The 12,519-nt window shown below is 41.0% G+C and overlaps 2 protein-coding genes across 2 annotated transcripts; both read right to left on the bottom strand.

Moving 5' to 3' along the window:
• Positions 1-32: 32 nt before the first annotated feature.
• Positions 33-2,669, bottom strand: kcnf1b (potassium voltage-gated channel, subfamily F, member 1b). The gene has a single exon (XM_088291938.1). The coding sequence runs from the start codon at positions 2,503-2,505 to the stop codon at positions 1,138-1,140; it is 1,368 nt and encodes a 455-aa protein (XP_088148064.1). The 5' UTR covers positions 2,506-2,669; the 3' UTR covers positions 33-1,137.
• A 1,027-nt stretch (positions 2,670-3,696) lies between these two features.
• Positions 3,697-10,109, bottom strand: atp6v1c2 (ATPase H+ transporting V1 subunit C2). Its single transcript, XM_088301085.1, has 13 exons — positions 9,960-10,109; positions 9,559-9,626; positions 9,011-9,096; positions 8,744-8,806; positions 8,474-8,568; positions 7,355-7,446; positions 7,190-7,285; positions 6,996-7,064; positions 6,587-6,679; positions 6,407-6,515; positions 4,795-4,892; positions 4,588-4,717; positions 3,697-3,786 (listed from the first exon to the last, which is right to left on the bottom strand). The coding sequence occupies exons 1-13, from the start codon at positions 10,107-10,109 to the stop codon at positions 3,697-3,699; spliced, it is 1,239 nt and encodes a 412-aa protein (XP_088157211.1).
• Positions 10,110-12,519: the final 2,410 nt, after the last annotated feature.

Here is a 12,519-nt window from a genome sequence, read left to right as displayed (position 1 = left end):
CAGGTGTTATGATGTCATGTACTTAATGTGCAACTATATCACACTGTACAGTTTGTTGCGTCTATATGTATTTGTGTTTATTTTTATTTGGCGCTTTGCTGAGTGACAAGTCTTTTACATTACATCGAAATATTTCTCAGCCAGATTGGTCGAACCTTGGTGTATTCAGGCTTATTCTTCCAAAGACCACATACAAAAAAATTGAAGGATGCAGGGGCACTTTGACATTCTTCACGAGTGTAGGTAGAGAAATGCTAAGCAGTTGTTTATTGCTTTTGTATAAAGTGTACACACACAAGCAGGCACACGCAAATGTGGGTGGGGGTGTGTGCGTGCGTGTCTATGTGTGTGTTTGTCTATTCAACAGCTGGGTAATAAAAAAAAAGCAGAATCTCATCCCGCATTCAGAACCAAAACAAGAGCAATCCGCTAAAATGACCTTGACACGGAGCAGAAAGTGACACAAACTATGGCCATTGAGGCAATTAGCTCCTAACTGAATTATCTTCATGCGCCTGGGTTTTATGAAACAGAAATGCAGACTTTTTTTTCGACACATAGGCACCTAATTTGAAATTTTTTGAGGTGCAGGAAGAAAATTTAGGAGTGCATAGTGTAGGTCAACTTGCAAAGTTCATCATCCCACTAATTTTCACTAATCTTACTGATAAATGGGCTGATGTGCAGGCTAATAACTGCAGCATAAATTTGTCAGCAACAAAATATATATTCAAAAACTTAAAAAAAATAAAATAAATTATAGCAAATATGTGCTAATTTCCCGCCAATTTATATTCCACCTAAGGAAAGCGCTTTGTGACAGCTCCAGTTGTTGTGAAATATCCTATATAAATAAAGTTGTATTGTACGTGCGAGTCAGTGAAAAATGTTCTTGGACTGTATCAGAATTTAGGGGCAAACTGCAATAATTTATGGGCAGTCTGGAATTTTTTAAACTATTTTATTTATAAATACGAGGAAGTAAGAGATGAAACAAACCTCCTGCTTTCCTGTCTCGCCACCCAGTGCAGAAAGTACAATGCAGGTTTATATAATATTATTTTAAAATTTGGTGCTAAAAAATGAACTGCATGCCATAGTTTGAATACCCCTGCTTTTAAAGTTAAGTTTATTTTTTTACACTGGTCTGAAATATTCATCATTCTTGGTGTCATCTTTGTCACTGTCTTTTCTGCGTGCATCCCCCCCAGACTTGAGCTCCATCAGCTCCACCTCATGCTTGGCTGCAGTCTCCAACACTTGCTGTTTGTTGTAGAACACCACAAAGTTATTAATGATGGGGTGTATCGGTAAGGCAATGGCTATGACCCCACACAGGAAGCTCACGGCCGCGTTGCACTTGCCAAGTGTGGTTTTGGGGTAGATGTCTCCGTATCCCACCGTCGTCATGGTGATAATGGCCCACCAGAAAGATTGTGGAATGCTCCTGAACAGAGTCTCGGGGTGACTTTGCTCCATGGTGTAGCCCAGAGCGGAGAAGACGAAGATCCCTACGCCCATGTACATGAGCAGCAGCCCCAGCTCTTTGAGGCTCCGCTTGAGCGCGTACGTGAGCGTCTGCAGTCCCGACGAGTGGCGCGCCAACTTGAAGACACGCGCGATGCGCATAATGCGGAGCGCCTGAACAGCCTGCTGAACGTTGCCCAGTTCCATCATGGAGGAGGTGCCGAGGTAGGTAAGACTTAGGACCACGTAGAAAGGCATAATAGCCATGAAGTCCACAACGTTCATGAAGGAGAGCGCAAAGTGTAACTTATTGGGCGAGGAAGCGAGGCGCAGCAGGTACTCCGCGGTGAACCACAGCATGCACGCCGTTTCAATAGCCTCCAAAGTCGGATGCTCCACGAGCTCCCCCTCGGCGTCTGTGACCTGTAATTCTGGGATGGTTCCCACGCACATCACCACCGCTGAGACCAGGACGGAGAGGAAGGACGCGATGGCGACGACGCGCGCAGGAAAGGAGGACCCGGGCTTCTCCATGAGTCTCCACAAGAACCGTTGGCATCTCTGCGTGCGGGTTGCACTCTGGTCCACCTCCATGTCCTCCAAAATCACCTTCACTTTACTCGCTATCTCCCTCAGCTCCCCCTCCTTCTCGCTCAAGTAACTTTTGCAGCACTCATCCAAAGCACTTTGGTCTATTTTCCAGAACTCCATCTCCTTGATGAAACAAATGGGGCAAATGCCGCGTTTAATGTGGATTTCGTCGAAATAATAAACATCGACGATGCACTTGAACGCATCTGGATCTCGGTCAAAATAAAACTCCTTTCGGCCAGGGTCAAAGTCGTCACAAAGAGATGAAATAAGTTCATCATTCTGCGCCGATGAGCAGTTAACCAACTCCGCCAGTCTGCTCTCCGGGTAACGATTCAAAACATCCCCAAAAAGCACAACTCGGACGCCGCCGATGTTCACGGTGATCTCAGGCTCACCGTCACCACACGAGCTGGTTCTGTATCTTGGCTTCGGAATCGTCCACATTTTTACAGTTGTTTAGTTTGAGCAAACAAAATGCAGTAGAGCGTAAAGGCTGGTGCAAAAAAAATGATGCCCACTAAGCAGAGTGGATGCACATGCTTTCAATGTGCAACATATTTTTCCTCTTAAAGCTGACAAACTGAATGGCAGTTATGACACAGCTTGTGTCTCTTCTAACCCGCAGAGGGAGGGTGATGATGGGGGGCGGGGGATTGGGGGGTTGAAGGGGGGGGGGCGTGTATCGTTTCATTGAATATTTACTAAAGGAGTGTTGAGGAAAGAAGTTATGCCCCCTAGCACTCAGCCACTGTATTGCATTTCTTGACACCTTTCACGTTCTTAAAAAGGGTATTGGGCTGGAATAAATGTTGAAATGCAATACCCGTGTAGTGTTTCTAAAACGATGCATTTCCCAGAACATGGATACAAATTGTCATAGTTACTCAACCTTGTCATTATATAAACACAATACTGTGCACTTAAAGGGGCAATCTTATGGACACAGACTTTTTAATTACTTGTAAAAAAAAAAATGCGCTATTGACACCACATAAGATTATAAGACAAATGAAATAATATTAAAAGGAATTCTAAAACGTACATTGAGCCAGTGAATACAGGTCAGAATTGGAGTTATGTGCTCCCTCCAACAAGCTTGGAGGCAAGTCGCAGCATTTTGGAACAACTGGAGCTGCTTGAGGAAGGACTACGGCGACGGAAAATGAGTTTCCGCCTGCTTTTAAGCAGAAACTTAACAGTGAGATGCAAGAGGCAGCCTGTAAAACATTTCTAGTCACAGAACTCAGGCTTAAGCCTGGTTCACATGGCAACAGAACAACTGGTAAAATAAATAAATCAATAAACATCAATTTATTACCCCGTTTTTGACTTGTGATCGTACAGTATGTCATCATCATACAGTGTGCCAGTTAAAACCAAACTGCATTCACACTATATACTTATCATAAGAAATAGCAAAAATACATGTGTATCTACACTTTTACTACTTTAGTTCCCACTCGTCACCGGCGTAGGAAATTCTACTAAATGTTCAATTACAGGCTATTAACAGGCAAAAGAGTCCTGTCGATCATAGTTGCTCTTCATAGCAGTACAAAATGTGTTAATGTACGTGTAACCTATGGAACCTGGCTGGACATGACGAATAGTCGATGCTTGGGTCATCTCAGCATGCTAGCTGAAGTCTAGCAAGTTGGTGCTGACATGAAAGCAGATGTAGGAGAAGTATTCCGACTGGTAGAGTCCTGGAATGTCACAGGTCACCTGCCACAAACACATCAATGTCATAAAATATTAGCTGTCTCAAAACACTGTGCTACTGCAATGTTTTGCAAAGTTATCCATCCTTTCAAATAAAGATCTTTTTCACAGGAAGTATTTGTTGTGGTAATGTTGATTTGTTTAGTCGCCTGCGCTTTCACTTTTGTCATTGTGACCTTGCAAAGCGTGGGCGATCTGTCACGGGGCAGATGTAATTACAATGTAATAAATAAATACATAAATGTAATTAACTTTTTATAGTCACATGTACAAGCAGGCATCAATTGTTGCCTTGTATCATGGAACTGACGCATTGTGCCGCGCACACAACAGAAATTGTTACTGTGCATCGAATGTAGCGCGCATTGTTTCTCGTGATTGGTCAGTTTAGTCACATGCTGCGATGATTTACCGCCTAGGTTCCTCAATATAGAAGGCCTCTTAAGGGTAATTTTTTGTCAACACGAAGGAGAGGATCCACACCACACCGCTTTTTGCTGCTACATGATTGGTCGGTACCTGAGCAACTGTGACGTCAATATAGAAGTGACAAAATAGCCGCCCCCTGAGATGGGGGTTGGATTTTACTGCTTACCTCATATTCTGCAAACACAATATCAATCAGAATGCCATGTTTCGACCAGTGGGCCTGCATAGAACATATTCTCATAAAGAAATTGTTTTGGGCTGGTCAAAGCTATGAAACTCCAGAGCTGAAAACGAGTCCCATTTCGGCCCTGCCAGCCTGCAGCTATGATACAACCAAATAATTTTAAGCCAGAGGCAGCTATTTTTCTGTCTTACGTCTGTCTCGTTGACAGAGGCCGTTGGGTCCAGATGCATGAACAATGAGCCAAGTTCTCGTCTCAGTTTCTCTGCACACATCCTGTCTGTCTGAAGCAGAAGGGCCTGATAGTTCACTGGCAATCCATACCTGGAAGTGTACACCATTAAGGGACCACTCAAACAACAAATGAATCGGAACCTGACATCAGTAAATGGATGACTCACCGCAGTACTGACTCCACAAAGACCCTCACTGCTTTCAAATGAATCCAGGCCATAAACACTTGTCTACAGTTCACCTTCAGCCAATGCACAAACACGGCCTAAAAGAGGAAAAGTGCACACCATAAATCCATTTACAAAAAAAAACAAAAACAAAACCAACATCTCTAATTATGTCACATTGCACTGCAACTCTATGAGCTGATTTAATTAGATGACCGGTAGCAGCCGTTCAATTCCGTGTTCATCTAACTGACTTCATATGCTGATGGTGGGCATGTTGCCTGTGATTTACGAAGACTGCAATCTTTTACTACGGTCCAAAATGGCTGGTGCGCTAATGCATGTTTACTCACTAGCAAATTGTTCATGTTATTGGCAACAAGTGTATTTACAAGTGAGTTATGAGCATTAGGTCGGGCTGTGGGCTTTTACCACGCAGCAACTGGGAGAGCAATGAGGGTTCTATAGTCGTGACAAGCACAAGTCCGGTGCATGACACAATTTATAACTGTGCGAAATGGCGGGCTACACCAAGTGTTGGTATTTTTCGCAGATGCACGCAACTACGCGCAGTTAGAAATGTGGGTTTTGCGCCACTGTTGGCATGAGCACAACCAATCCAAGCGGCTCCTCGCGTTCCCTTTAAAATCAGCACACAACAAGTGCACAGTCATTGATATGGTGGAAGCAGAAACGGATTTACAGGAGTCAATGCAGGTTGAACACGCAGACCTCCATGGGTGGATGAAGTAAAGTAAGCCAGAGCGATCACAGATCACTGTTAAGAAGCGGGCACTTGGAGGCGCGCTTCCATCCTGTGATTTGTTGCAGGTAATTTTGGACTACAAATATAACCCCAAATAAAAAGAAAAGGAAAAAAAAAGAGGTTTTCGTGCTGACTTTGGAGCTCAATCGTATGAGGATATTTTAACATAAAATATATTTGGGTCATTGCATATTGACAAAAAAAAGAAACAGAATCATTTAAATAGTTTTACATTTGTGCTCCGTTTACCAATCACAATTTTTTCAGTGCCTACATTACAACCAAGAAACCAAGAAAACATGTCAAAGTAATGTAAGCAGTTTATTATTTTAATGTGTTAACCAAGCCATATGGATGAGTCGGTTAGTTCAGTCGTTTTGGCTAAATGAATATCTAAGTAATTGTTTGAAAATATAGTCTTTTCACTCAATGCATGTACATTTATTCCGCTGCATTATGTTGTCAGATTCGTGAAAGAACTATAACTGGATACGTGTTGCAATCAAAACTACTTTGAATATTTACGTACTTTCACTCAAGTCATAATTTGACGTGCCTACTTCGATTTGTGTCAGAGTAAATTCTGACCCTGAGGACCTTCACTTTGAAGATTTGGAAAACACACGTTAAGGGCTTTAATGTAATACTGAACAGTGTACATGAGTCAGTCCAGTTTGTTTTTATGATCTGCAAATTGATTATTAACAGAAAAACAAAGACATTTTAGCACGAGGTGAAAACATCCAATTTGGATGTTGAATATTGCTAAAGAAATGACGTGAAAGAAATGTTTTTTTTCAGCACGCTCAATATATTCTTCATCACTTGTCATACCATTCAACTCACATATTGTTCTTTCCTGTGAACACTGAGCTCCTTCCATTCTTGTTGCTGCTTCTCTTCCTGGTCAAAGCAGTACTCGCGCACAGTGAACCTACATAGGTTGTAGACTACGCTATGGTAATCAAAAAAAGATGACACACTTTTATTCTGCCACTGCGTTTTCCAGCAATCTGTTCTGCTTACTTGCTTTCCAGAGCTTTAGCTTTGAATTCGTACACGTCTCTTTTGAAAAGTGTCACTGAAAAAATGCCCTCTTCCCCATCCTCGTAGAGTTTCCTGATGGTGATGCAAAAAAATAGAAAGTTCTCAATTTTTTAAATGACAGAATAATTCATTTAAAAATGTGTTATCAATGCATTTACATTCAGGTTCAAGTCAAGTCATTATTTTCCTGTCATTTAGCAATCTTAAACTATCTGTATGTGTATAAAATATCCATACACCAATTTCTACAATTCTTGTTCTCATTGTCACAGAAGAGCTACCAACGACTTTCTTACTTGCTGCAAATGGACCATTTAGTGGATACAAGCATGTAGTCTGATCTTCTGGCCTTTCAAGATATTTGCCAGGCAGGTCAAAGATTACTCACCTGCTTGACCGTGGAACAACAAACTTTGACAAGGATTCATATTTCCTCTCCCAATTTATGTAGTCCTCCCTGGGATCCACCACACAGCACCGAAAGAATGCCACATGAACACACAAACAAAGACTTCATCAATGTTACACTCAAAGCAGTCCAAGTATGTAACAACAAATATAAACAGTGCCCATCTTCCTGACCTGCTCACCACCGCCAGCAAAGTGGTGAGATACTCTGACACCACCAAGTCTTCCCTCCTCACCATGCCATTCAGGCTGCACGTTTGCAAACTCCCTCTTAGAAGACAAACGCCCAGTTTAAATGTGAAACATATCGATGTCTCATCCACAAATAATGTTACTTACTCCAAAGTGTGTTCTAGATGCTGCAAGCGTGCGTTCACACGGTTGTACGCCACAGCTCGAGATTTTAATTCTACCTCCACCTGAGAAATCTCCTGACCAAACATGCACGCACCAAGAGCAAACACAGATGATATAATATAGAGGGCACTGTACTAACACGTCGACGGGGGGTGGGGGGTTTGCAAATATGTCATTTGATGGTCACTTTAGGCATTTGTCAATTAACTGCTATTTTTTAATAATAAACACTTCCTGCTATCGTGAGTTGAATTCCAGGTTATGCCTAAATAAAATAAAAACAGTCCTTGTGCAAACATCTTTTTGAACTACAATATATCAGAAAACCAAACTTCTGTACCTATATACACCTCTATTATTTTAACCATGGTAAATATTTCACAAGGCCTTTTGAAGGTTCTTTAATCAGACTTATGTCCATCCATCCATCCATTATCTATACCGCTTCTCCTCACTAGGGTCGCGTAGGGTGCTGGAGCCTATCCCAGCTATCTGCGGGCAGTAGGCGGGGGACACCCTGAACTGGTTGCCAGCCAATTGCAGGGCACACATAGACGAACAACCATCCGCGCCCACACTCATACCTAGGGGCTATTTAGAGTGTTCAACCGGCCTGCTATGCATGTTTTTGGAATGTGGGAGGAAACCGGAGTACCCGGAGGAAACCCACGCAAGCACGGGGAGAACATGCAAACTCCACACAGGATGGCCGGAGCCGGGATCGAACCCACGCCCGATGCTGTCTCTCACTGTGAGGCCATTGTGCTAACCATTAGGTCACCGTGCCGCCTCAGACTTATGTATGAAGTAAAATTTTCCTAGGTAGGGCAAGTAACCATAATTGGTTAAGTCAAAATAGAGTCCATACGCCTCACGATAAGCACTGGCGGAGCTAGGATTTTTTTCCTATATATATATATATATAAATATATATATTTCTTTATTTTTTTTACTTTATTTATTTATTTTTTTTGTTAATTTGTTTTCATCCAGCACAATTCAGGTGGGGGGAGCAGTGTCCCTGGGGTCCTCTTTATTATAAATCTGTTTAGCTTTGCTTAATGTTACCTTGCCATGACAATAATAAACCTAATTTCCAACCTTATTGATGATGTCTACGAGGTTGGAGAGAGGCAATGATGTGGGATACTTGGCCTTGTCCCACTGGAAGTTCGTCACATAGTTCGTCACGCCCACTGACACAATCGCACACGCAAAAATACACATGTATAAAATAATTTTTAGTTGAAAAAGAAAAAAAAAAACATCATTACCCTGCAACCAATGTAAATTCACCGGGATAAAGGCTATCAAAGGAAAGAGAGGGTAAAAAATGTGAGGCAGCAGCGTCACAAAATTGAAAATAAATACCTCTCAAAGACTTCATATAGGCCTTCAAAGGAGACTGAAGATCTCTCTGCTTTGTGCTCTGGGCTGATGCTGCGTTCGTTGTATTGCGTTAAACACATTGGTTAACATTTGTGTGCTTGTCTCTCTGAATATTTCTATGCAGTGAAATGACAGAATTAGCTCCAGCTGGGATGCATGCATTCGAGTACATGAAGCCATCGCATCTAAATAACCTCGCAAAATAATTGACACCTTTTCTGCATGAAGATGTGTCTGTGTGTGACTCACCTCCATTGGCTAAGACGTTTGTCATCGCTTTGTCACCGGCTTGCTCCATCACTTCCCTTATACACCGACATGTTTTGTTCAATACACTTGAATCACACGTGAAGAACGGCAGTAGATTACGTAGGAGTTTAGCAACTGACACTCTGGCTGATAATTTAGAACCATTGTTTTATTCATGAGTATGTATACCATATTTTTTGTACTATAGGGCACTCTTAAAATCTTTTAGTTTTAAAAATCGACAATAGAGCATGTCATCGGGTTCACCTTATGTATGGGTGTCGAATGGAAGTGGAATGAAGTTTGACTTATTTGCTGTGTTGGTTTGTTTCCCTTAATGTGCAGTAATGCGTCTTATAACCCGGTGCATATGGAAATTTTCCCCAAAAACATATCTGTTCATTGAGACTGCGTCTTATAATCCAAAAATTGTACATATCATAATGGTGTACAATGCTGATAATGTCAGGTATTTGCTTCAATTAAGGACTTAAACCATGACAAAAAAAAAGACTGCAATACACTACACTTATTTGTTGTTGTTTTACCTTTCAGTCAAGGTATCAAGTGTGCAGAGTTCATCTGACACACTGAGAAGACTGTCCAGTGTCCCAACCTAAAGTGGAGCATAAAAGCAAACATTTGAGTGTCCTGAAGTGAAGACAAATTCCCTTTTGAACTTGACTCTGGCCATTCGAACCTGTCAAGTCAAAGAATTAGGCAAGCGGCTGTTAAAATGTGACTCCAGGCCAAGGAACTCACTGATCACCTTGAGTGAACTGCGTCAGATGTAAATTCTGCCGCAAACCAACAGCAGCAACCTGAGCTTTTTTCCTTAACCAGAGAAGGACACCAAACACCGCACCTGCCACTACTATCCTCACTGTCCTCAAATAAGGAAATATCTCACAGAAAAAAACGACATGCATGTAATGTGAACGATGCTTACCGCACATTCAGACAACACAATTTCACCAACCTTCAGATCTGGAATGGTGAATTTGTAGCAAGATGCCAGATTAGTCTTGCCAATGATGCGCTGAAGTTTCTCAACACTTTTTACGCTGGTCTCATCCAATGGAACAGATATCAACCACATGTCTCGCATGACCCAGGGTAAGTCATACAAATACCTCCATTTAAAATTCCAGTTTGGCACTTGGGAGAGAGAGAAGGCAAACACTGAGAATGGGGATGAACACAGCATTACACCTGATGCTTACTGCATGTGGACAGGACAAATTCAAATGGGTTAACACTTTTCAGTTGGATTGTTTACTAAGAAAACATCATAAAGTCAAACAACAATGGCAATTTTAAGGTTAGGATTCTTACCTTCAAGTTATCCTCATTTGGGATCCTGCGTCAGTGTCCGACAGTGAGTGCCTGATTCGCCAAAGGCTACAGGACAGCCAGCCCACTATCTTCTAGAGTCATATGAAGCAGATAGATTTCCAGCACGTACGTAACCCTCGTTAGGATAAGCGGTTCGGATAATGGATGGTTGTAAAGTACATTTACTTTTAAAGGTTATTACTACATGTAATAAGCATGTCCTATATGTATTTGTGCCATTTTTTTTCCCAGTTCACAAATACAATTAAGTTAATTACATATTTTGAAAAAGTCAGATTATGATTTTATTCATGTTGCATTAAATCAAAACAAAATCTCTGCGATTTCATGTTATCCTACAAAATATATAACGTGTATTGTATGAATAAAGTTGTATTTTATTGTATCGTATTGTATTCATACTAACTAGAGTGAAGACCCACTAATTACTCAAGTTTTTTCATATGTAATTAATTATGACATTTGAGCTTTTAACTAAGATTTACTTATATATTTTTTTTGTTGCTGATAGTCTTTCATGTTGACAATTTTCACAATGTTTTTTCATTATTTTATTTTAGCGACAGTCATTTTAATTTCCTGCTTTTCCTCAGTGTGGTGGACCGTAGCCCTGCCTCTTGGGTCACCACAGGGGCGCAGATGGAATCCTAGAACTGAGGGTGATGGGGATCAAGTTTATAAGAATAATAAACTATATAACAGTGAAATGATGTCTTAACTCCAAATAATACACGATGAAACTATTAGGTCTGCAATGCCAATCATCCACAAAAAAATATGAATATAGAAATATTTCCGAAACACGTGGAGAAAGACTGACGTCATCAGAAGGTGCGCAGGCTACTGACGCAATCTTGGAGCCCAATCACATCTGGTACTCACTCACTAGCTGTTGTCTTTACTAAGACCAACCAGGTGATTGCCAAGGGCGTCATCTGCTGGATGAAGCGCAACAAGGCTTTTAAATCAAAAACTTTAGTCACACTTGCCAACTTTCTATTCTATATAAGGAATTGTGGATTAGTTGTCGAGTTTTGTTGGTCACCAGTACACGTTGGTGTTAGAAACAATGAAGTGTCAGTCCACAAACTTAATAGAGAGAAATTTGCTGGTAAAGCAACATTTGGCTATAAATATTGTAGAGGGGAATGGAGAAGCCAAAACTAAAACGAGAAAAAGAAAGAGAGGGGACCATAAAGGAAGACTATCATGGGATTCTGGAACATGTGGTGTGGGTGGGGTCACATTTGAATTGAGTAGAAGGTAAGAAGTAGTGTATGGAAGGTTAAGGTTGGATCACTCAGGTCTTAAAGGAATTATTTTTTACGACCAAGCCCTGTTAATACGTGTTTGATTGGGAAACTGAAATCAGTTATCATTATATTTTCAATCCATTCATTTTGGAGAAAGTAGTAAATAAGAGATGACTTGAAAAACGCCTACTTTTAATGAGGAATACGGCCACGCTCATGCTCTTGTCCGTTTCAGCCTGTGTAAGTGGACAATCAATCAGCATGGTATTACTGATTTTGTGGAGGGGATCACTTGAGCTCACGTTTGATGTCAATAAATCCAAACTATTGTGCAGAACGCTTTCATACTTATACAGGTCGCCTCCCTGCTGCGACATGGAAAGCTGGGACAAGAAAACAATTACAAGCCAAGCTCCAAAAGGGGGCGTGACAATTTGTTAGTAAATTTCATCGCAATAAAAACTTAAATCGCTGCAGAGCGTTTTTGGGGGGTTAATTTAAGTACTGACGTCCTTTTTACACGCACACCTATTATATAAGTGCCAATGTTTTTCCTGTTTTACTGTGTATTTTTTTAAAACTTTTTTTCTTTTGTTGTGACTATTTTTATTTAATAACGACAACACAATGCATACTTAATGGTTTTTTTTATGACTTTGTGACACTGTTATATTGTCTGTTTAAACTTTAAAAGGTTCAATAAAGCATTAAAAAAAGTGCCAATGTTAAGCTCCTTTAACTTTCTCCTGTCTCCTTGGTCTTTGACCTACCGTATACGCTAATTGCTTGCTGAGCCCATTGCAAATTCCTATACAGTAGATGGCGGTATGCACCAAGGAGATGTAATGCGGAAAAAAATAAAAGACGAAGAAGAAACAGCGGCTCAGAGTTATACTGTTC

The sequence above is a fragment of the Idiotropiscis lumnitzeri genome, chromosome 1 (genome assembly GCF_059441095.1).
Source record: "Idiotropiscis lumnitzeri isolate Australia: NSW breed Sydney's pygmy pipehorse chromosome 1, RoL_Ilum_1.0, whole genome shotgun sequence".
In the NCBI taxonomy this organism is placed as follows: Eukaryota; Metazoa; Chordata; class Actinopteri; order Syngnathiformes; family Syngnathidae; genus Idiotropiscis; species Idiotropiscis lumnitzeri.
This window is presented reverse-complemented; position numbering and strand designations above follow the sequence as displayed.